Source organism: Poecilia reticulata, chromosome 9 (genome assembly GCF_904066995.2).
Source record: "Poecilia reticulata chromosome 9, P_reticulata-male-v2, whole genome shotgun sequence".
In the NCBI taxonomy this organism is placed as follows: Eukaryota; Metazoa; Chordata; class Actinopteri; order Cyprinodontiformes; family Poeciliidae; genus Poecilia; species Poecilia reticulata.
The window spans coordinates 2400596-2424355 of record NC_088838.1 but is presented as its reverse complement, the minus strand read 5'-3'; the positions used below and the strand labels follow the sequence as shown (position 1 = coordinate 2424355).

General features: G+C 39.9%; 2 protein-coding genes across 3 annotated transcripts in view; one reads left to right on the top strand and one right to left on the bottom strand.

The window, feature by feature from the left end:
• stxbp1b (syntaxin binding protein 1b) overlaps window positions 1-1990 on the bottom strand; it is a 32750-nt gene extending 30760 nt beyond the window's left edge. Inside the window, exon 1 of one of the 2 annotated variants that reach the window (XM_081611207.1) lies at window positions 1873-1990. In XM_081611207.1, coding sequence (XP_081467333.1) covers window positions 1873-1909 — 37 coding nt within the window. In that variant the 5' untranslated portion in view covers window positions 1910-1990. The remainder of the gene's footprint in view (window positions 1-1872) is intronic. The other variant, XM_081611206.1, reaches the window with a different exon arrangement.
• A 3915-nt stretch (window positions 1991-5905) lies between these two features.
• The window catches only part of LOC103469623 (protein Niban 2-like), a 45407-nt gene continuing 27552 nt past the window's right edge, over window positions 5906-23760 (top strand). The window contains exon 1 of the mRNA XM_008417415.3: window positions 5906-6175. Within this exon, the coding sequence (XP_008415637.1) occupies window positions 6121-6175 (55 nt within the window). The 5' untranslated portion in view covers window positions 5906-6120. The remainder of the gene's footprint in view (window positions 6176-23760) is intronic.

Sequence of the window (23760 nt, the reverse complement as noted above, 5' to 3'; positions counted from 1 at the left end):
GAGAACAGGAGGAGTTTACCCAGGATTAAGTTTACATCATATTTTTTAAACTACAAGGTGAATCCATCCATCTGTAGACTGGGTTGAAAATCTGTGCTTTTCAGCTAACTGTGGTGCATATACAATACTATATTTATATGAATAATATGTCAGAGAAAAGGAGGAATAAATGACATTGAGTTCATTTTTGAGGATATGAACTCAATTTGAGAATTCCAAATGAGAATGCATAAACATGAACTAGTTCAATGTTCATTTCTGTAGCCATAAAATTCAACCCACAAATACTCAACCACATATAACCAGCAAAAAAACCGGTTATAATAAACTGTCCCTAAATAGCTTTAAAGATTGAAGATTTAACGTTCTCAGCAGTATACTCACATTTACAGTCACATTGGACTGAATTGATGTGGTACTTTGACAATAGTTTTATATTTACTGACACATTCACTGAGTTACTTTTTACCTCCACTTGAGTGATATTGTTTTGAAGTACTCATCTGACTTGAGTACAGGTTTCTTGCTTCTTACTTCACTAAATGAATAAAAATTGTTTTAATCATATAAAAGCACCAGATGCACACACACACACACACACACGCACACACACACACACACACACACCTGTGAAAGTCAGACTTCTTATTTTTACACAAGCTTCATTGTTCTATTTTTATTTTCCATCTGCAGGTCTAGTGTGTAAACAGTAGATATTAATGGAATTGCTTTAAACTGTTCTGGCGTATACAGTGAAAATGAATTCCGTCTTGTTTTTTTCGGGTGGGAGTATTAACGCAATTAATTGCACTTTTTTTCTACATGCAAAAGTCCCAAACCAGAACATTTATATTGTGATTTTGGTATTCCTTTAAATCTGACACACAAGTGACACCTGCAAATGACAGTGTTATTTGATAACAGTCAAATAACTGTTAGTCTGTTGGTGCCTTACTCTTAGTATTCAATTTATTTTCTAAAACAATATATTTATATACAATGTCTTCTATACTACATGTATTTGTGTAGATTCAGATTACATTCACTTCACCACAGATTTTTGTTTCAGTGTGCTTTAACCTTGCACCATCACACCATCCCTCTCTCCCACTTCACAGAATTACTAATTATATCAAATATTTGAAATACATAATGTATTCAAAAAATATTCTGTCTGATACAATATACAATAAAGATAAATTCACTCTCACTCTCGACCATCACTGTCATTTGCAGATGTTTGTCAGATTTACAGGAATACCAGAAACAGAATACTTTTTGGGACTTTTGCATGTAGAATAAAATGCACTTAATTGCTTTAACATCTTGTCATTATTTACAGAATTTCAAGATTGAATCAAAGCGTAAATGAGCACTAACCCATCTGTGGGGTTTTATTTTAAACAAAGTGAAATGGATTTGAGTAATGAGAGACTTTTTAATCTGTTTTGGGGTTTGACTGAATTTGATCTTCCTTCCACTGTTCTCTTCCTCTGAAACGCTGTCACAACAGTTAATCCCACAGATAAAGATTAGAGAGGCAGGATTTACATCGACCGAAGTATCCATGCGCCTATTTTCCTAACAGACACCAGAATAAGGGCTCCGTGTATCCTACAGTTCAGTAGAAACCTAAGAAACTGGCTTCAATGGCATCAGGGGCAAAAACAGCTGAGCGAACACAGAAACCTGCGTCAACAGATGACTTTTTATCGACAATTATCCTCAAACTTCTAGACTGCCTCGCGCCGCGCCTCACACACCTCACAACATCCACTCACAGTGGGACACACTGACTGTACTTCACGTCAGAGACAAAACCACATGGCCGAAATGGATTCCTAAAAAGGAAGACAATAAAACTGTTCTTACTTTCTCCAACAATGGCTTTCAGTCCCAGCGGTGCCATGGTGCGTCCTGTCTGCTCTGCACTGCGAACAGCTCCGACTGCTGCAGCGCTTATCTGGACACAACAGGCTTCCGTTCCAAATTAAAAGTCGGGCCAACGATTATATTGTCATTCATTAGCATGTTAGACTAGACTGAACCAGAAAATCCTTTCTTATCACATCTAAAGGAATGCTTTTCTAAAAGGTTGTAAATAAGGTTTAACATGGTGGTTGTTTTTATGTGTCATTTTTTGTGATTTATCACTGTAGCTTTTTATCTAAGGTTAATTGGCAAAATACTAATATGCCTGCCAAGCGGACGGCTGCCAAGTTGTTTGTATTATCGTGCAAAAGTAATAGAACCAGACGACAGCAGCAGTAAGCGGCTGCTGAAGGACTCCACACCGCCAGAGGGCCCCCAAGAACGTCAAGCATGATTAAACTAAAAAAACACAAACATTTTTAAAGTAACATTAAATAACTAAACTAAATGGTATTACACAAAGAAAAAACTATTTTTATTTTATTTTTATGGTTGTACACAAATATTAGGTTAATCTCTTCATTCTGTTGGCTGCTGCTTCTGAGGAATTAAGATGTTAAACGTGTTAACTGTAATCATTGTTTGTCTGATGTTACTTTCAAATTGTTAAAATAATAAGGAACACTTAAATACTTCTCTGCGTTTATTTATTTTTCCTTTTTTTTGGTTTCTCTAAGCTTAAAACCAATACCAATAGTACTGGTTTTGGCACAATACTGGTATGACACAAGCTATTTTTCCCTCTATTCATCAAACTATATAAGTTTGATGAATTATTATTATGAATTATAATGATGCTACACACACAAAGAAGCATCTGGTGTTGACATGTTCGTATGGGGGCCCCAAATGAAAATATGCTTAGGTCCCTGAAAAGTCTCCATCCAGCTGCTGCATCTTGCCTTGTTTAGTGGATCAGGTGTCTGCATCTCTACTAGATAAAAGACCAAATATGTTTCATCTCTAGCTGGTGTTGGATGAACATGAGGCTACAAAAAACAAAAGCCATACTAGAAAACAAAACAGGGAACCGTGATCTTGGTAACCACGAGGGTCAACAATCTGGCGTTAGTGCAGACTGCCGGCTCCTCTTGGTCCTAGGATCACGCTGATAGCGGGGTGAGCTGCGGGCGCCCTCTGGTGGAAAACTGGCAGCAGTACGTTGACTGAGGATCCCAACATATTCAAGCATCACTATCCTGAACCTGAAAATGAACTGGAATTGAAATGAACCAAAACAGGACCTGTTCCCTTTCTCTTTACTGGATGAGCGATGACCTTTGTTTGGGATTTGGAGTCATAAAAAACTGTCTGAAACAATCCATCTGATATTCCCAGAGTCTTGCCAGCTGCTGCTTACAATCTTAACCCATTGTGGAGTCTCCTGGAGACAAATGGGTAAATTCTAGATGTATAACTCAGTAACACCATTGTTAGGTCAAAAAAACAATGAATAAATTAATGATAACATATAGAAATACATATTTTAAATACATTATTTTATGCCAGAGAAAATATATATGGGCTTTCTGTCATTGAAGATTCTAAAGGTCCAATAAAGTGCATACAGACACATTCAATGGATTAGAATATTATTGAAAAGTTCATTTATTTCAGTAACTCAATTCATCAAGTAAAACATGGTATCTAACATCTGATGTTTTCAAGCCTTTATTTCTGTCAATGATTTTTTTTTTACTCAACTAATGAGTAGAGTATGTTTAAGATTATGTTTTAAGATATGTTTAAGCCGCCACTGAACTATGTGTGACTACAGAATGCAGCTTTAATGGGTCCTTCTACAGTATTCCAGATGTCTAACATGAATAATTCAGATGATCAAAACAGGCGATATGGGAAGAAAAACACACTGCATGTAAATTCTGGAAATTCTGAAGTTGTGGTCAGGAGTGTGGAGGGGTGGTGGGGTTAATGTGTACTTTGGATCGGCCACAGCTGACATTCAGATCCTGTTGTTGAGAAAGCAGGGGCTGGGTACGCGCAGACCGAGCCCCCCTCACATGATGCCACCCTGGGAAGTAGCCCATGTCGCTCATATCAGAAACCGCCACTGCTCAGCACGACCTGGGTGACATGCTGTCATTTTATCAACCTTTGCTAAACACAGCAGAAAATCTCCGACTTAAAATATGTATTTCTCTTTGAATGACAAACAGAGGATTCAAGGTGTCACAATGGCTCAGTCAAAGTCGAGACAATAATTTGATAATTCTGAAATTCTCGAGTGGAACCTGAAGAGATTGTGTTCGGATCAGGCTCATTTGTCAGATTAAAAGTACCTTTTACAACCATTAAGCAGGTGTTGAACATCATTTTAATTCAGCCCTCATTTCTGTATCAACATGTTTTTGGTCAGATGTAAAATTCTAATGTTAAATGTCATGTTTTCATTAGATGGAACTGAATATGACCATGTGTTGTGTAGCATTGTGTCAGTATTCATCATTGGTTGGATTTGATACTTTTAAATACCGGCTGAGGGACAAATTATTTGTATTGTGTATTAAAATGCGAACTATAAACAGATAGAGATGGAAGGCTGGAACGGACAAACTCCTAACAGTCAGAAGGTCTTGTGTTGTTGAAAACCTTTGAGTTGAGCAGTGGCCCAGGTGTAGCATAACTGGCTGTGGCCCCTGAGTTCCTTAGTTTGCTCCCCAGGTGTGCAAATGATCTAATCCAGTGTCCAGTGCCTTGAGGACCCAACCCTGGTCCTCAAGGCACACTGACCTGCATGTTTTAGATGTTCCCCTGCTTCAACACACCTCATTCAGATGATTGCAATTCAGCAAAACCCTGTTAATCAGCCATCATTTGAAATCATATGTGCTGAAGCAGGGGAACATCTAAAACATGCAGGTCAGTGTGCCTTGAGGACCAGGGTTGGGAAACACTGATCTAATTGTCTGACTGTTGGTTGCAGCAATCTGCTTTATTAGCAGAAATAATAATTATTAGCACATGATAATGAATAAAAAGGGGCCGGCGGGATACTCTGGCCCACACTCCAGCACAGTAGATGGCGATAATGCACCTTAAAGTTAGATGCTACCCATCATTAAAAATCAAAAAGAAGAAGAAGGACGTCAAACATTGAGAAGTTTTAATTGTTGTTAAATACCCTCAGAAACATGTAGGGCCAACCATGAGAATCAGCTCATTTAAAGTTAAAACTCAGTTTCACACAAATACAAACATTCTTTGAACAGGACCGTTCTATGGTCCTATCTGCAGCTCCACAAATCTTTTTGATAAACATTGCATTACCAATGCAACATATGCAAACATACCTTTATTTAGGCTTTTTTTTCTATCCTTCCTCTTCCTTTTCTCTCTCCCTGAAGGATAAGTCCTTTTTTACTTAATTGTTTTGCTGATTCATCTTCCAGCAGTGCTTTGATGCTGGATGCGGTCTCCACATTGAACTGCAGCACAGGTGAGGCGTGACCTACTGCGGCCACCAGGGGGCCCCCAAGAGCAATTTATTTTCTCGTTTCGTCCATAAAGAATGATTTCTACATGCATTATCAAATATATGTTATTGTAAAAATCACAACTTTATAATGAAATTTTGTGTTTTTGTTCATATAATCACATAGAAATCATTACTAAAAAATAATTCAATTTAAACAAATGTATCAGCCGGTTAACTTTGCCCTGCTGTACTTTATACAAACATTCATTAAGTCAAATAAATAATGCGGCTGTAAATTTATTTGAACAAAATCTTAATGTTAAAAAATGTGAGTTTGGTAATGAGCATCTTTTTTAGTACATTTTACAGATGTGGTTATTACTTTTTATTATTATTTTTCTTTCCAAATTTGACCAATAAGACGGTATGCAGACGGTAACTTCAAACACGGATGAGAAGCGTTGTTTCCCTACATGATTTGAACGCACCAAGGCAGACAGGAGGGTGGGAGTTTCCCTCCTACTTTTAATGGAGGGTGTGTCTCTTCAAGAAGGAAAAACTCCTGTGGAGGTTTGGAAATTAGTCTGGAAGTCATTTTCCCTTCTCTTCGCCGTGCCACACAAAGCCTTGGAGCCTGTTACAGGGACGCTGCTGTCAGCTGCGGGGGTTGCGGTGGAGAAGAGGCGTGTTTGTTCCAAAGTGTTCTTGAAGACCTCTGTGGAGTCCGATCGAGACTTGGACTCTTTTCTGCCATGGGGGACGTTGTTTCCAGTCACCTGGATGAAGCCAAACGGGAGATTATCTCAGGTGAGGAGCGTGTTACCAGACTTCGCGGTGCGTTTTGATCCATGTGCGCTTTTACGCCTCAGCGGTCCACAGAGAGATCCTCCTCGGGTTCCGTTGCTAGACAGAAACGTTAGTGGAGTCTTTATCAGAGAGGGACAGTCTGTTGGATTCTTTTGAAGAGTCTCACTAAAGTGCTGGGTCGCTATACCAGCGAAACGGCTGAAGTGTGGAACAAACCGGGAGGTGGAGACAGACCAGTTTGAAGACCTGTGGTGTACCCCTGCTCATATTCCTTTTAAAAACTGCATAAAACATTTCTTCACATCTCTTCATCCCATTGAACTTTGAAATGAACACAGCAGACATTGTGTTCATTTCTCTTTTTCTGACCTGTTAAGCCCCCTGGCCCCACCCCACCCCTTAAGTTACAAACTGGTTACGTTTCATTCTCTTTGCTGCCTTTCATGCTTATTTTTGTGTGTGTCCTATTACTCCAAAATATTTTTTGGCCATTGTCTGTAGCATTAGTCATATTGTAAAAGATGGGGGACAGACTGGGTCGGCATACCTGGATCTGTTCTCTCTACAGGTTTATCATTTTGGTCTTTATGTCCTAGTTTCTGACATTTCAAGTTGCTTATCAATACATCTTAGTTCTACTGATCAAGGGTAGAGCACTAAAATCGTATGTATAACTGAAAAAAATGTCCTTTAAAGAGTTTGAATCCTAATTTTCAGGTTTCTGTGGATTTCATTCGGAAAAACTGATCAACTAAAAGTCAGTGATATTCTGCTGAGTTTCCACATCAGTTAAAGTTTCAGTGTTTGAGTCACAGACATGCAGATAGGTGAAAGTGGCCTTTTGTGTTATGGAAGAGCCAGCCCCGCCCTCTCTGTTGAGTTTACCACAGCTTATTAACCAAGGTTAAAGGGCTGTAGTCAGGGAAAAGGAATCATGCTTTCAAGGCCAAAGCCTTTCAATGCTTAAATCCTGGTAACCATTGTTTTCTCTCTGGCAAGGACAGATGCTGCTGTATGTAGTATAATTGATGCATGGGTGCCTGAACGTTTTCCTTAAATTACATTGAAACTAAAATGAGCCATGAAGATACCAGCATCTCAGCTCCTCATGTGGCCTGCTGGAATGTGTCCTGGTGAAGTCAGCTGTAGAGCACAGTAGATTTTTGAAGATAAGCTTCCAGAACAGTATATGGAAGTGGACATACACAATCAGCTATGACATTATTGACATTATCCCCAACACTGACTGGTACCAAGCCCCCTGCAGTAGAAAATATGGAATCTAAATGGAGCAGATCTGTTTGTCCAGCTCGTCTGAACAAAAGTTTGGAAAATTTGGAAGACAGATTCACCCAAGGCGTCTGAGGAGATTGGTTTTTCACAGCCAGTCAGCCATCTTACTTCTACAATTTTGTATAATTGTATTTAGTGTAAAGTGGGGAATGTGACTGCAGCTCCACATGGTGTAATGACCATCCCTAAAATAAACCATGTAAAATAAGACCAAGTTGTGCTGCTCATATGAATCTCAGTTTTTCCCTCTTTTTCTTTTTTAACTGGACTGATAAATAACCCTTAAATATTGTGTTCATAATATTTTATTTGGCCGTTGGTTTATATGAGGCCCTATTTCCAGATTAGCTTGGTAAGAACCAGCTCCTTGTTCTATGCTTTGCTTCATACAGAAGGTCTGGACCCTCAGCTTGAGAAACGATTGCTTCCTGGACGGGTGAATTCTGTTGAAGTTTTAGTCAACTGGTTCTGATTTTACTGGTTAGTGACTGCACTAACGTATGACTCTGACACACGCAATGTGCCAGCTTGATGAAGCTTATTGAAAATTACAGTGTGCTGTAAGCAGAGTGTCAGATCGTATGACATGTGAAAACAGGAAAATGGATGATTGACAAGCATTAATTTGCACCAGATTAGCACTGCAACTGGTTTGGTTAAAAAAACTCCACCACCATGATGTGGCTGCATCCAACGTTTCCCAGTAAACTACTGTCCAAAACTCCCCAGAACCTAAACAGTTTATCTTCTTCCCACCCTGATAACATATCTTTCCCAGAAAATTAACAAACATTAAAATTAAAATTAGAATTAAAAATCATATCCACATATGATTAAACAAATCGATTCGTAGGATATTATTCCAGTTGTCTGGAATTAAACATCCAACACATCAATTGTGTTGGACAGTCTGGCGACCTGTCCAGGGTGAACCCCGCCTCTCGCCCTGAAAATTAGCTGGATATACCAGCAACCCTCCTGACCCCACTAGGGACAGGGGTGTACAAAAAATGGATGGATGGATAGATGGATGGACACATCAATTGTGAAACCTGAATGGACAATGGGCACACCCCTCCCAGTGCTGGGAGCTGTTGAAATGAGGTCTGTACCTCATAGCGATATTGCTTTGGTTAAATTTTGTAAAGTATATTACAACTAATTGCATAACCTGTTTTTATGCAACAGAAAAGGGCAACTATAAACAGATGGGACATGTGACAAGGCCTTTCATTTCTAACTGAGCAAAACTTTCCTTGTGAGCAGTAATTTTCAAGAAATGAAGTGATCAGATACATGTCCAGTTTAGAGAGAACAGCAGTAACCCATCTGCAGTAGGAGACTAAAACCAGCAGAAATGTTATCCTTTCTGCTCAGACTTCCAGGCTTTGTAACTGTGGCCTGGTGACTTGCTGACTTTTTTAAATATTACTTTTGTTTGCTACAGTCACTTCCTCTTCTCTGCACTGCACGTATTTAAGACGTATTTAAGCTCTAAATGAGCTGGATCTGTTGGAACTGTCTACTTCTCTCAGAGATGTGGACTGCAGATGCCATGTTACAAGCCAAATATCATGTCTGCCTTTAGTGGCCTGTTTGGAGTGAGACCCACAAAAATTTATCAGATGTGGAATCTGAGGAATGCATGAAAAAGTTTGTGTGAACATGTGTGTGTACAGGATTGGATGGAAACTTCCTGGCCTTGAGTTGCACAGCCTGCGCCACATAGTCTCTGCAGCTGAGATGAGCCGAGTGCCAGCCTGGATTTATCATTAAGCACACGCAGACACACACACATAGAGACACGCAGATACATACACGCACACAGACACGCACACATATGTTTGCATGGCTATCTTTGTGGGGACTTTCCATTGACTTCCATTCATTTCTACAGCCTAAACCTTACCCTTATCCTAACCCTACCCACCTAACCCTAACTCTAACCAAAATTCAATTCACACCATAATCCTAAATCTAACCCCTGACCCAAAAACCAGGTTTGGTCCCCACAATGAGAAATGGGTCCCCCACAACGTAATATGTGTCAGGAAAATAGTTCCCACAATACATCAAGTACATGTTACAGGCAAATACAAAGCTGTGCACAAATTTCTCAGTAAAGACATATTTTTCATTTATCATGTCAGCACCCATCTTATAGTTGTACATGTTATGACATAACTTGCATTGTTGAAATAAATGGTCTGTATTTAGACCTTTCAGAACACAGAATGAATGTTTCGCCTTAATCATAAACTTTTTAAAGTTACTTTCCTCTCTGGCAGATGCAAATTTTGATCAGAAATAATAAATTATTCTCGGGGGAGGGGATTATTGCAAGCAGTAAACATAATTACAGTAGGCAAAGCTTTGCCACAGGAATCAAGTTTGATCTATTTGTTGATGCTGGTAATAGGGTGTGGTGCACTGGTTTCAAATTTAAGAATTTGTTGGTTGAATAATTTGCTTATAACTAAAGTAACTTCCTTGCGTATTTGACAAAGTGTCTTCCTACTCTGCTGATGGATGAGTCGCGCTTGTCTGTCATCTCACTACAGGGAACGCTGCTCTTACTGATAAGAACAGACGTGTGAGTCCTGGAGGAGATTTGCCTGTTTGAGCAATCAGCAGTTGTACTCAACTTCCCTTGTATGCAGCAGGGCGAGGTCAGCTTCAGTGGGAGAGGGGAAGAGAGGGTGTGTGGTAGGTTGGACATGACCCAGATCATGTGACTAACCTCTCATTTCCGTTTGGTAACGGGCATGATGAGCAAGCATGTGTTAAAGTCAGAGGCCTCAATATACACTCAAACAAAGCATTATAAGTGTTTTATTGTGTTATCAGTCTTCCGTGTTTTGGGAAGAACAGTTTGAACCATGGAGGTCTGCTGGCTCCCAGAATCTTTTCATATGAACATCACATCAAAAAGAGCTGCTAATTTAATTCAATTAATAAAAAAAAAAAACTACAGGTTTAATTCAATCTGTATCATGCATTGCTGCTTAAATTTATATTTGGATTTCCTGGTTGTAGCGGTTACTCTTAATAAAAGTAATGTGTGTGAATAAGAGTAACACAGCCTGACTTGCTAAATAGTTTTTTTTTTTTTTTAGAATTTGTTTTATGTTCTAATACAACCATTTATGATTTATACTTATACAGATTTATAGAATAGTTTATTAATTTCTATTTAGGTTTGAGTTCTACATGCTCGTCTCCTTTCTGGTGCTATGGGCCCTTTCTTATTTGCAAATTAATGAGTGAGGTTAAGCAGAAGTCCTCAGGATTCTAATGTTTGCAGATGGTTTTGTGATCTGCAGTGAATGTGAGCAGCAGATGGAAGGAGAAGTTGAGAATTATGATAACTGTCTGAGAAAATAACAGTGTTTTCTCACCTCATGGTGTGGTAGACTTGGTTTGATTAGGGACCAAAATTGAAAAAATAGTTACATTTTCAGCTGGTGCACTGTCAAACAACCAAACCTAACTGAAAAATCTGTTCACCCCCTTGCCTGAGGTGGTGCTGCACCAAGAACCACCAAAGAAAACGAGCCAAAAACCTCTGAAGAAGACATAAGAAACAAAAAGGGAGTAGCATCAGATTTGAGCAGTTTTCTCTTTTGCTTGGTAAAATACCTCAAGTTATTTCTCCCTCAAGCACTAAACTCTTGCATGTGTTTTGGTTGATTGACCCAGAAGGCCCTGCGTTGTAGTCCACTTTCTGCTTTTGGAGCAGTCTGGGGTCCACTTGACATTCACATAGGCATTTGAACTGCACCAGAATTCACAGAACCAAAACCTAGGTTCATAGGCTAACCAGAGTTTTGTTTTTTGGTCCTCATCAGAGTTTGGTTTTGCATTCACACCTCCCCAATCCCTGGCAGGGTTCAACGTTTCATTAACACATCATGAAAATAATAAAAATGCAATGTTATGTTTTTCTAATGTCATTTAGCCCCCAGTGAGACAGAGGAACTGCTCCAAGGTCAGAGACTAGATGCAATCAGTTGGGCTTCAGCTGTTTGCTTTATCTTTATACAATCAACTGGTTTTGATTGTTCAGTACAACATATCAAGTCCCAGTTACTTTTGCAACATCCACATATGCATTAGTCATCGCCAAGTGCTGCTTGAATGCAATGTTGGGTTGCATATTTAAAATTCCATGCATGCAACTGTGCATGCCAATAATATATGGGGCCGTTGAATGGACTCTTCCAGGCTGTGATGTCCACATGGAATGCATAGTTTTGGTGGCTGAGATGCTAGTAATGGGTACATTGTGAAAAAATGTTAATTTGCCTGATATTGTGAATTGCATAATTTTGCAATTCTTTTTTGGAATCAAGATAAGATAAGTTCATTTTATGAGTCTCCCATAGGAGAAATTTATCTTGGAAGCAGGGGCAAAACTGCAATACAACAATAAAAGCCTGTCCAAAAGGACGGTAGCCATGAATAAATACATTTTTTTTTTTAATTACATAAAAGCGCAAATGTGAGATCGGCAGTACATCCTATACATACTACCCTTGTCATCATCTGGATCTCCTGTTACTCTGTCATAATCAATCAAAATTGATTATGTGGTGCTTCACTCAAAATATTTGCAACAAATTTTTTATTTTTTTTTCCACATTATTGACCTTCCAAAAGTACTGTATTACAAGGTAAGCAAGATAATTATTCCAACTCTCATGGAGAACCTAGGGATTCTGCTTTGCTCAGTTTGTTCAGCTTGTTTATGATGCTAAATGTGACTTTTTGTTGTGACATGGGTCACAAACTATAACTTGACATCAAGTAAGGCTGAAGCAGCTGTCAAGTAAAAGCAAGAAGAATATTGCAGAGAACTGTCATTTAAACCAATATTTTTGGCCGTTTTTGCCAAAAAATTTCAAGAAATTCACAATTGCACGTAGCACAAAAAATGCAGAAATTTGATTTTTGCATGAATTTCTGTGATCACAGAATTGCAAAAACTGGAGTGACTAAATATGAGTTGAACATCTTCCTCTTGAGATTACAAGAGCTTAAAATCTGAAGTGAATTATGAGAAGTAACATGTCCTACCTAAACCTTTTATTTTGTCATCTGCTTGCCGTTTAAACAGCTGCTTTAAAGAAACCAGTTGAACTTGCATGTGTTGTATGGTTAACTAGTTCTAGTCAGGGGTTTCACATTCTACAAAACTTGGATTCTAAGGGCACATGTGTAACACCATAGCAACAAGTAGACGACACAGCAGTACTAAGATGCATCATGAACAGTGAGTCCAATTACAGAGAGGAGGTGGTACACCTGGGACAGAGGAAATAATTGCTGCATCGATGTGAATAAGACCAAGGAGATGATGATGGATTTCAGCCCCTTCACATCAGAGGAGCAGCTGTGGAGGTGGTCTCCAGCTATAGGTACCTGGGTGGGCATATATCCAGTGACCTCATCTGGAGTACCAACACCTCCCATCTGGTCAGGAAGGCACACCAGCATCTACTTACTCAGAAAGCTGCAGGGAGCCTGGCTTGGAAACTCTGAGAAGCTTCTATCACTGTGTGGTGGAGAACGTTCTCTGCACCTGCATCAAAGTGTGGTACATCAACTGCACTCCTGCTGAGAGGATGGCTCTGCAGAGGGTGGTTAAGGTTGCACAGAGGACCCTGGGGAGCAGCCTTTCCTCCACCTCTGACCTCTACTCAACATGATGCAGGAGGAGGGCGCTCCTCATCATGAAGGACTCCACCCATCCTGCACACAGACTGTTTCAGCTGCTCTCCTCCAGAGCAAGACCACCAGGTTGAGAAATAGTTTCTTCCCTTCAGCCATCAGACTCCTGAGCTCAAGCTGCCCCTAATTTAGCGTAATCCCAGAAATTATTTACACACACACACACACACATACCTATACATCACATAAATTTCTTTATTATTTATTTATTTTTGTGTAGTAAGTTTCTTAATCTGGGACCTGAGTCCATATTGTGCACCACAAAAGAGCAAAGGTGGTATAACAATAAAAAATTCTTGAATCCTTGAACAGTCCTACAGGCTCTCCCCATGCAGACAAAGAAACAGTCTGGTGGGTCAGTGGGTGAGGGGACAGGAAACAGGAAATACTTGAGAACCCTGCACCAACAGATATCTTCTATAAGTGATTCTGTTAAGTAACGCCTGAAAATAGGACAGTTTCAAGAAAGTTGCATCATGAGGGAACTCACAGAGTAGGATGAGGGGGAGAGTACAAACTAAGGAAACTTGTTTTTATTTTATTTAAAAGCTACAGTTCAAGTGCTTCAATCTCACTAGATGTTGACTAGTTAAACATACAGTTCTGCAACAAGGTTACACCCACCACCTTGTACAAATCCAGTATTCTTCTTCCACATCAGGATAATGCTTTATGTTCAGGGATTTGGAATATTTTAGTATTTCACAACCACCAGATTGCAGTCTTCACCAGCGTCATAACAACAGAACTTGAGCCCAGTCATCGGTGTGTACTTATTTCACATCCAGTCTTATGTTCCTGGTTCCATATTTGCCTTGAAGTTCAGATAAACATTTGGTGCTTCCATTAGCACTCTGGGAACACGGGCTTTATTTATGAGTCAGTGTGTGGGTCTATCTCAGTGGAATGTTATGTAAGCAGTGTGGAGAAAATGGGTTGGAACGTGGAAAAATTAAGTTGAGGGTCTCATTGGGCTGTGTTAGAGGAATGGGGATCTCTGTGATCCCAATTATCTGAAAATGTTGAATGAACCTTAAGTTTTAAGAATAGATTCCATGAGAACACCCTATTGGTGTGATCAGGTTAATTCAGTGATGGAAGACAGCACTGTAGATGACCTCAGCACCATGGAGGCCCGAGGGACAATTAATCTGGGAGCTGGCTGCAGCACAACAAAGAGTTAGCTAGATGCACAAGCTTACTCAGCTCTCTGTGCTCTGGGGTTGAAGTACACAGGGTGGAGGGGAGGGGGGAACGGGAGACATAATTTGTGGAATGTGGGACTGTGTGGAGACGCTGTAACTGAATTTTTAAAGATATGTTTATGGTACTCCTGTTATTTTAAACTCAGAGATAATCTCTTCTGTTTGCTTTGGTTGTTAACAGAGAACTCTGGTACTTATGATTATATTACAGTTTATTGTAATGCTAAATCTACATGCACTATGTACTCTCCTTTGGAAGAAAAAAAACAACCTTGACCCAACTGTTCTCTCCAACTGCTGGATTATGTCCAAACTTTCTTCCAATGATCTGGAGAAAGTAGTTTTTACAAAACTTTGCTTTGCACAGAGGGTCTAGACCAGTGTTTCTGAATCCCAGTCCTCAGGAAGCACTGCCCTGCATGTTTTAGGTGTTTCCCTTCTTCCACACATCTGGCTTGAATAAGTGGGTGATGGTTGTTGTGGCACTTGATGGCATACAGAGAAGGTCATGGTCATTTGAATCAGGCGTTGTGGAACAGAGACTCATCTAAGATATACAGGGCAAGCAGAAGGGGGCGGGGACCCATGGACCGGAATTGAGAAACACTTGGGTTTGGAGAAGCGATTGCTTACAGTCTTAATCAATTAGATCTGATTTTACCCAATTGCTAATGTTTGGCTGTGATGTAAGTAGTGTGCCAGGAATGGCTAGAAATATACTTTTCATATACACACATGTACAAAATTGCTTGGAACCGCTTAAATAACCGTCTTTACTATAATCAAAAATATGGAGAAAAAAAAATGTTATTTTGTCAAAACATCTTGTACGTAGCCCACATGCACACATGGACAAAATTGTTGGTACCCCTCAGTTAATGAAAGAAAACCCACAATGGTCACAGAAATAATTTCAATCTGACAAAGGTAATAATGAATGCAAATTTGTGAAAATTGACGAATGAAAGTCAGACATTGCATTTCAAACATGCTTCAACAGAATTATAAAAAAAAAAAATAAGCTCATGAAACAGGCCTGGACAAAAATGATGGTACCCTTAATATTTTGTTGCACAATCTTTTGAGGCAATCACTGCAATCAAACGATTCCTATAACTGGCGATGAGACTTTTCTGAAGCTCTCTATTTTGGCCCACTCCTCCTGAGCAAACTGCTCCACTTGTCTGAGGTTTGCAGGGTGAAGAGGCATATTTCAACTCCTTGCAAAGGCTCATAAAAGGTCACTGAAGAATAGGCCTCTTAGTCATGTTTGGGTGTTTTTAGCTGTGTGTTTTGGGTCATTATCCTGCTGCTAGACCCATGACCTGATACCGAGACCAAGCTTTCTGACACTGCGCAGCACATTTCTCTGTAGAATCCCAAGTACAATTTCCGTGCATCTGTACTTTACTTAAGTAGATTTAATAATGGGTACTTTCTACTTTTACTCCACTACATTTTATAGTAAGCATCTGTACTTTCTACTTCACTCAGTTTCTACAAAAGTGTCGCGTTACTCGTTACATCCAAGTCGCATTGCTCTTTTTGTCCGTTAAAATGTGAAGTTCAGGGACTTAAGGTGGCCCTGTGAAATCCAAGCAATAACGTGACTTACGTGTCTGTTGTCACCCATCGCCTCCCCCTTTACTCGCACGCGGAGCTCCAAGACATGCGCAGTGGTTTCCTCTGAGCGGGAGAAGATGTCTGTCTAATCGTCAGTAATGAAAAAGCGCTGCATAAATCGATATGGCGACATGTAAAATCAGCAGCGCTTCGCTTTCACAGACGGTGGGACTTCGTCCAACTTTTAGCATCACTTGGAAAGAAAGCTTAAAGAAAAGTAAGATCTGTGGACATGTTGCTAGCAAAGCTAGCTGTACTGAGACACATGTTGCATCTGCGATTAAAAAAAAGTTGTCACTCATGCACTGAATTATTGTGTGGAGGTGTTGACTGAGGTGTCGCATATATGGGACAACGCTGGTACCAAAGCGCAATAAAGTGGTATGATATTCAGGAACGATCCGATTCTTCTGGACGGATCTTTACTGATTACATTTATTTCAGCTCTAAGTAATTAATATCTAGATGTTTTATGGGAATGTGGATCTTTCAGATCAATTTGAGAAGCAATTTTGATAGGTAAAAGGTTTTTTTTAGTCGTGCTGAGTTTCATAGTGGTGCTGAATATTGTATTCCTTAAGCACCAAAACTGGCCACAGGCAGCATTTAGATTTTCTTTCATATACCGTATTTTCCTTAACTATAAGCCGCTACGTTTTTCCTAAGCTTTGAACCATGTGGCTTATATGTGGATTTTTTTTCAACCACCAGGGGGCTCTTTAGCAAGAAGTGAATCATTGGAAATTGGAAATGAAAGAAGCGCCCATTAAAGCAGAATTAGGTTTTAATAGGGAATTGAAATTTGAGAATGTTGTTGATCAGTTAAATAGCATTGAAGGGAAAAAAGAAGATTTTTCGTTTTTTTTTAAATAATACTGGGATTATTATGAGAATTTGAGGTATAGATATTAGGATCCAGTAGATGGCAGTAGTGCAACTATAATGGATGCAAGTTGCCGTTGAAATCTAAAGAAGAAGAAGAAAAAGTAGAATAAGAAGAATGCGCCTATGTTCATTTAGCACATGCTAGTAGCAACACGAAGGATCAGCACTTTTACCGTTACAGTTACCTTTCGGAAACTACCGTATTCAGTTCAGTTAAATCTAAACTTATCAACTTTTTCTTTTTCATCCGTATTAAATGTGATATTCAATTGACTTGTTATGAATTAAATGTTGGGTGTCCGCCCCCCTCTGCTGCTGCTGCATCTCTGTATCTGCGGCTTATAGCTCAGTGCGGCTTATAGTCCAGAAAATACGGTATTTATTTCATAAATAGTATTATTTCCTGGATTTTTTTCTGGGAAGAACCCAGAGAGAGTTATTTGATTGTGCTTTCTGTTCTGGAAAACAATAGATGTTTACATTTAGGCACTCCTGCAAACGTCACACTTTTTCTGTTACTACTCAAATACTGCATATTATTTTGAGTGTATAGTCAGTTATTTCAAAATATAGTTACCGATGTCTCTGTTTCACCTAATCAGTTTTCTTCTGTTTTTAATGTGACTGAAGAGTAAATATTCTATGATCTTGTCCTGGCGTGTTTCTGTGTCAGATTCAGATGTGACCCGGTTGGAACCAGTCGAGTCCAACATCAGCTAAGTCTTAAAGTTTTTTGTGTGTAATTTGACTAAAGCAACTAGAGCAGCACAACTAAAACTTTAAAGCTGATTAGATGAGTTGTAAAGTAAAGAACACTGAGAGCTGGGATGAACAGTTTTCATTTCAACACTGGCCCTCCCAGTGTGTGGGTCGTGGGGGGGTTTTCTCAAGTGCTCTCATTTAGTTATCATGAGGAACTTGGTGCTGTGTGACTAATGTGTCAGGGATGACTGCATTGTTACTCCCAGCTGTTTGAAATGTGGCCCTGCTTCACCCTCCATGTTGAATCACAACTTCTGTTGAATCACAACTTCTCGGATATTTATGGTTAACTACAGCCTCTTGAACTGTGCTGTTCTATTGACTATCTACAGAATTCCTTAAATGGCCACTCTACAGAGTCTTTACATACTGTATATAAAGGCAAATTTATTTTCATACTCTAGAAAATCGAAGACTTTATAGGAGCAGGGATGAAAAAACATCAAAGACCAACAGTTAGGGTTTAACAATAGTAGGAGAACGTGAAGTAATGATGTCACAATGATGAAATAACTTTCAAAAGATAAACAAATATTGAACCAAATGTTAATGTCTTTCTGCCTTGGGTTTCTATTCTCTGACTGGAAAAAATATGTTGATTGCTTTCATCTCAACCACGTGACTTTAATCACACAGTGCCATCTGGATACATCTGCTGCTTCTAGTTCTTAGTTGGGATCACTTGATGATTTTCCCAGAAGATTTTAATGTCTTTCTAAAACATAATTTGCTGCATTAAATAACAAACCTCACCAAATATATTACTGACAAAGATGGCCTGAATACTTTTTGCCCGCATATTTGGATATTTAGTATTTATGGCAGCCCAGTTCTTTCTTATACTTTTAAATTAATTTTACGATACCAGCAACATTTCAACATATAGTGGAGCCTTACCAGTGTGACGGTACAAGGCAAAGATTGAAGCAGCAGTCGGTCAGTAGGTTGGTTCGCACTGAAAAGAGACATCAACTGTTCTGTACATGTGAGAAATATGTTGATTTGCAGTTTCAGATGAATACAGTAACATGCTGGTGTGTGATGGGTTGGCATAAAGCACTGCATGCTTTTGGTCAGCATGCACGGGGATCACAACACTGAGCTCACACCATGGGAAATTCTCTTCCTCAAATCCCCTACTGAGGCGTGAGTTGTAAAACATTTCCTGTTTGATTCTGCAATCCCAGCTATATGATCTGAAAGCTCACACAGCCCATCAGGCTAGGTTACCTATGGACCCATAATAAATTGATATTTAGGTTTGGGTTGGACTTTCAAATGAGGTCTGATGTTTGCTGTATTCAAAGCCTTTAAATGAGGATCTAAGTGAATGGAAGAATTTTCAATCTGCAGAATTTTTGGTCCAAAGCAGATATTCTGGTGTTTGTGGGCACCACAGAAAGGCAGGAGGTTGTTGATTCCAGGTTATGGGTCATTTTTTTGTCCAAGAAGCACAATTTAGTGGTTAAAATGATCCAGTTTCACTAGTGTGCAAAACAATGTTATCAGATGTGTATTCTCAGAATTATGTCTGTGGAAAGAAAACCATGAACACTAAACATTAACTAAGAACCACTGGACTTTAGACATCCTACTTGGCTTCCATAATAACTTTAACTGAACAATTTATTGTTTTGAGACAAAACAATGACTCAACTTTATATAAATAATTTTTTCTCTTGCATTCACAGTCACTTTTTAAGCAGCTATATGCACTATCCTGCCAAAAGTATACTTCTTCCTCCATTATTCCACCTGAATCTTTTGAATTCAGGTGGCATAATTATGTCCACATGTGTATAAAATCCTGCACCGGTGCAGGAGAAGTCACTAACTTTCTGCAGAAACAGACTTCCAAACTTAACGTGGCCTTAGATTATTTAAAGAACAGCATGTAGAGAGCTTCATGGAAAGACTTGTAATGGCCAAAGTGCTGCATCCTGAACCCTTCCCTTGGACAATCAGGGTAAAAAGTATTCACCCCATTGTATGCATCACCTTTTATTATTTTTTTCCAAATCTATGATCAACCATTTTTTACTGTTTCATTTGTGTTTTTAATGCTGTAAAGTGTCCTTGGGTGTTTTGAAAGGTGCTGTCAAATGAAATGTATCATTATTATTATTAAAGAGAAGAGCCAATGCTTCATTTGTGGTCAGCAGAGCCCTGTTTCTCATGCAGTGTGCCATCTTTGTAAGTAGTGGCAAAAATGCTCAAGTGAAAATGATGCCTTGTCAGAACTCTGACTTGAGTTCTGTATAAGGCAGGATGATGCAGCGGTGGTAGGAGAGTAAAGTTGGGCAGAGATCACAAATTGGCCAAATAATTACTTGGGCAATTATGCTGTTAGGCCAGCTATATTTTTTTATTAAAGTTATATAGTGCAGCTTGAACAAAATGCAACAACATATTTTTTGAGAAGTCTTAATTGCGTTATGTATATTTTGCATGTTGCCTGTGACTGTTACTGGTAGGGAGAGACCTTTTAGTGAGCTAAAACTGAAAATAGAAAAACATTTAAGCAACCTATTTGCATATAGTACTGTTGCATGTAAAATTCACTAGCAGCAAATATTGCAGTAGTATGAATTTTGGACCAAAGAAAACACGGCAGTTGCAAGCCTTTACAATTGTGAGGCTTTTGATGGGTCAGACTCAAGAAATTGTATCAGCAGCTGCACGGGGGGCCCAATTTAATTTGTTGTCATGGGGCCCAAGATTCCTGGCAGCACCCCTGGGTTGGTGGCATGTCTGACTTTAAATAAACCTGCTTTTAAGGTGTATTTTGAGCAGGTTAGTTCTGGAATATTCATTGGAATGGAGTTTCACTCCTATGCAGCTCTGAAAATACACACTGACTGTAAGTATGCCTTCTGAGAGGAACAATGCAGTCCCCTCTAACTCTTGTTCCTCTCTAATAAAGTCTTGATTAAGTGTAAACACATCAACTGAAGTGTGAAGCTTAAACTGAGGGCAGCATATAGGCAGAAATTACCAACATGGGCCACAAAGCTGAGTAGTAAACTGTATTACCAAACATCTTTGCCCACCCATCCTGGAATCAGGTGTACCAATCACTTCCTTGGCCACAGGTGTATACAATGAAGCACTTGGGCATGCAGAGTGTTTTTACAAACATTTGTGAAAGGTGTCGCTCTCAAGAGCTCAGTGAATTCCAGCATGTAACTGTGACAGGACCTGTGCAACAAATCCAGTCGTGAAATTTCCTCGCTCCTAAATATTCCACGGTCAACTGTTGGCTGTATTATAAGAAAATGGAAGTGTTTGAATGACAGCAACTCGGCCATGAAGTGGTAGACCACGTAAACTGACAGAGCAGGGTCAGTGGATGCTGAAGTGCATAGTGTTAAGAGGTCGGCTGGCAGAGTGCTGTGGATAAACATAACTGGCCTGACCTCAACCCGATAGAACACCTTTGGGATGAAGTAGAGCGGAGATTGAGAGCCAGGCCTTCTTGTCCAACATCGGAGTGTGACCTCACAAATGCACTTCTGGAAGAATGTTGTAATTTATAATTGCATTGGGATAACTAATGGTTTTAGCAGAGCACTTAATTACACAGCTCTAAATGTAAAAGCGGCGTTTCTAGCCACAACACAGAGCTGATGGGCTCCAGTTGGTCATCCTCCTCCCTGCTGCAGTGGCAGCTGGGAAGCATCATTCCCATGAAATGCAGATGGAATTTAATTTTGAGTCTCAGTGATTACCAGTCACCATTGAATGAATGTATCCAATTCATTCTGGGTTCCTCACTATGTAGGGTGGGTGGGCTCAACCTCCTTTTTTCAACAGTGTCTAATACCGTTTTTCTGAAGTGTTGAAGAGGTCAATCCGAGGACTCATAGTGTTGCTATTGGAGATTGACTCTGTTCTGAAAGCAACAAAGAAAGTGAAAAAAGTCTCCAGACTTTTCCCACATGACAAAAGTGAAGACATTTCCTCAGGATTTATGTAACCTCAACATCTTTCATCTGTTTGAGTCCTTTGTCAGCTATAAAGCTCCCATCAGTACCCCGCTCAATACTCCTCCTTTGTGTTCCAGGACCAACTACTAAAAGACAAGTGTGTTATCATATGGTAGCTCTTTCATCCATCAGCTAAACATATTTTATACTGAAGTGATTTTGTCTCAGAATTGAATCGGACTAGACATTAGTTTAGCTTAATGTCATTGATTGCCTTACTTAATTTGGCTGCATCTCTTAGCATCCTGATGAAGGTTTCAGGAACACCTCCATGGCTGTCGTCCTCTCAGCACAACACCGAGACTACTCAGGTTGAATCTGAGGCCAGTATTTTCTCTATATGTCTAGATAAGTCTGTCATATCATTAACCACCGATTTATATTAATAAACATGCTGTTTATTTGTAGCAACATACTGTTGTACAATTCTGGGAATGAAAAGAAAAACATATTAAAATATACAAAAAATACAAATGATAATGTTGGGTTCAATCTAAGCCCATAAGAAAGGAATCATTTATTTTATTTCATTCACCCTGCTGTTGGACATTTTAAGTCCAGCCATTTATCAAGGATTTAATTTTGGAAATCAGATTTGACACATCCGTCCATCCATCCTCCGCTTGTCCTGGGTCAGGTGACCGGGGGGAGGGAGTGTAGCAGCCTCAGAAAGGACGTCCGGACTTCACTCTGGGAGAATCCGGGGGAATCCCAAGGCATTCCCAGGCCAGCCGAGAAACATAGCCCCTCCAGCTTACCCTGGATTTTCCTTCCCCTGGTCCTCCTGCCGATGGGATGTGCTCTGAATACCTCACCAGGGAGGTGTCCAGGAGGCATCCTAACCAGATACCCGAGCCACCTTAACTGTCTCCTCTCGACGTGAAGGAGCAGCTGCTCTACTCTTGGTCCCTCCCGGATGACTGAGCTTCTCACCCTATCTCTAAGGAAGAGCCCAGACCCCCTATGGAGAAAACTCATTTCGGCCATTTGTATACGTAACCTTGTTCTTTCGGTCATGACCCAAAGTTCATGACCATAGATGAGGGTAGGAACGTAGATGAACCGGCAAATCAAGAGCTTCACTTTTTGGTTCAGCTCCCTCTTGAACATGACAGATCGATACATTTATTTATTCCGTCTGCAGTGCAGACGCTGTGCCAATCCATCTGTTGATCTCTCGCTCCATTTTTCCCTCATTGGTGAAGAAGATCCTGTGATACTTAAACTTCTCCACTTGGGGTAGAACATCTTCCCCCGACCCAGAGAAGGCACTCTACCCTTTTCCAGATCAAGACCATGACCTCAAATTTGGAGGCACTGATCCTCGTCCCAGCCGCTTCACACTCAGCTGCGAACCGCTCCAGCGAGAGCTGCAGATCACGACCTGATGAAGCGAATAGGACCACATCATCCGCAAAAAACATAGATGTGATCCTAAGGCCACCAAAACGGATCCCCTCCACACCTTGGCTGAGCTTAGAAATTCTGTCCATAAAAGTAATGAACAGAATCGATGACAAAGGGCAGTCTTGGCGGAGTCCAACTCTCACCGGAAACGAGCCCGACTTACTACCGGCAATGCAGACCAGACTCTGGCACCTGTCGTACAGGGACCTAACAACCCGTATCAAAGGGCCAGGTACCCCATGCTCCTGGAGGACCCCCACAAGGCTTCCTGAGGGTCACGGGCAAATCTCATCCACCACTGAGGTGCTCTTTAACCACCTTGGCAACCTCATCTCCAGAGTTTGGAGAGAACAACCTTTTATATCCAATGTAAATTAAGTTTCTCAAAGAAGAGCTGTAACACTTCATTTTTAGCAATTTACAGATATGAAACATTTTGCACATGGAATATTGCTTGTTTTATTGCAGTTGCGCTCAGATTAGACAAGAACAGTATCATCAATCCCTGAATGGCTTTTGATTGAGAAAAATTGCACTGTTAAAGTGGGTGCTTTAAAGGTATCAACAATCTAACGGTATAAAGATTAAGACTCAGGCTTTTGTGAATTTTGGGAGTGAGTGACAGTTTCAGAAATTTCATACCTTTCTGTTACTTCAAAAAATGCAAAAGCATTTCCTGTTTATAAGGAACAAG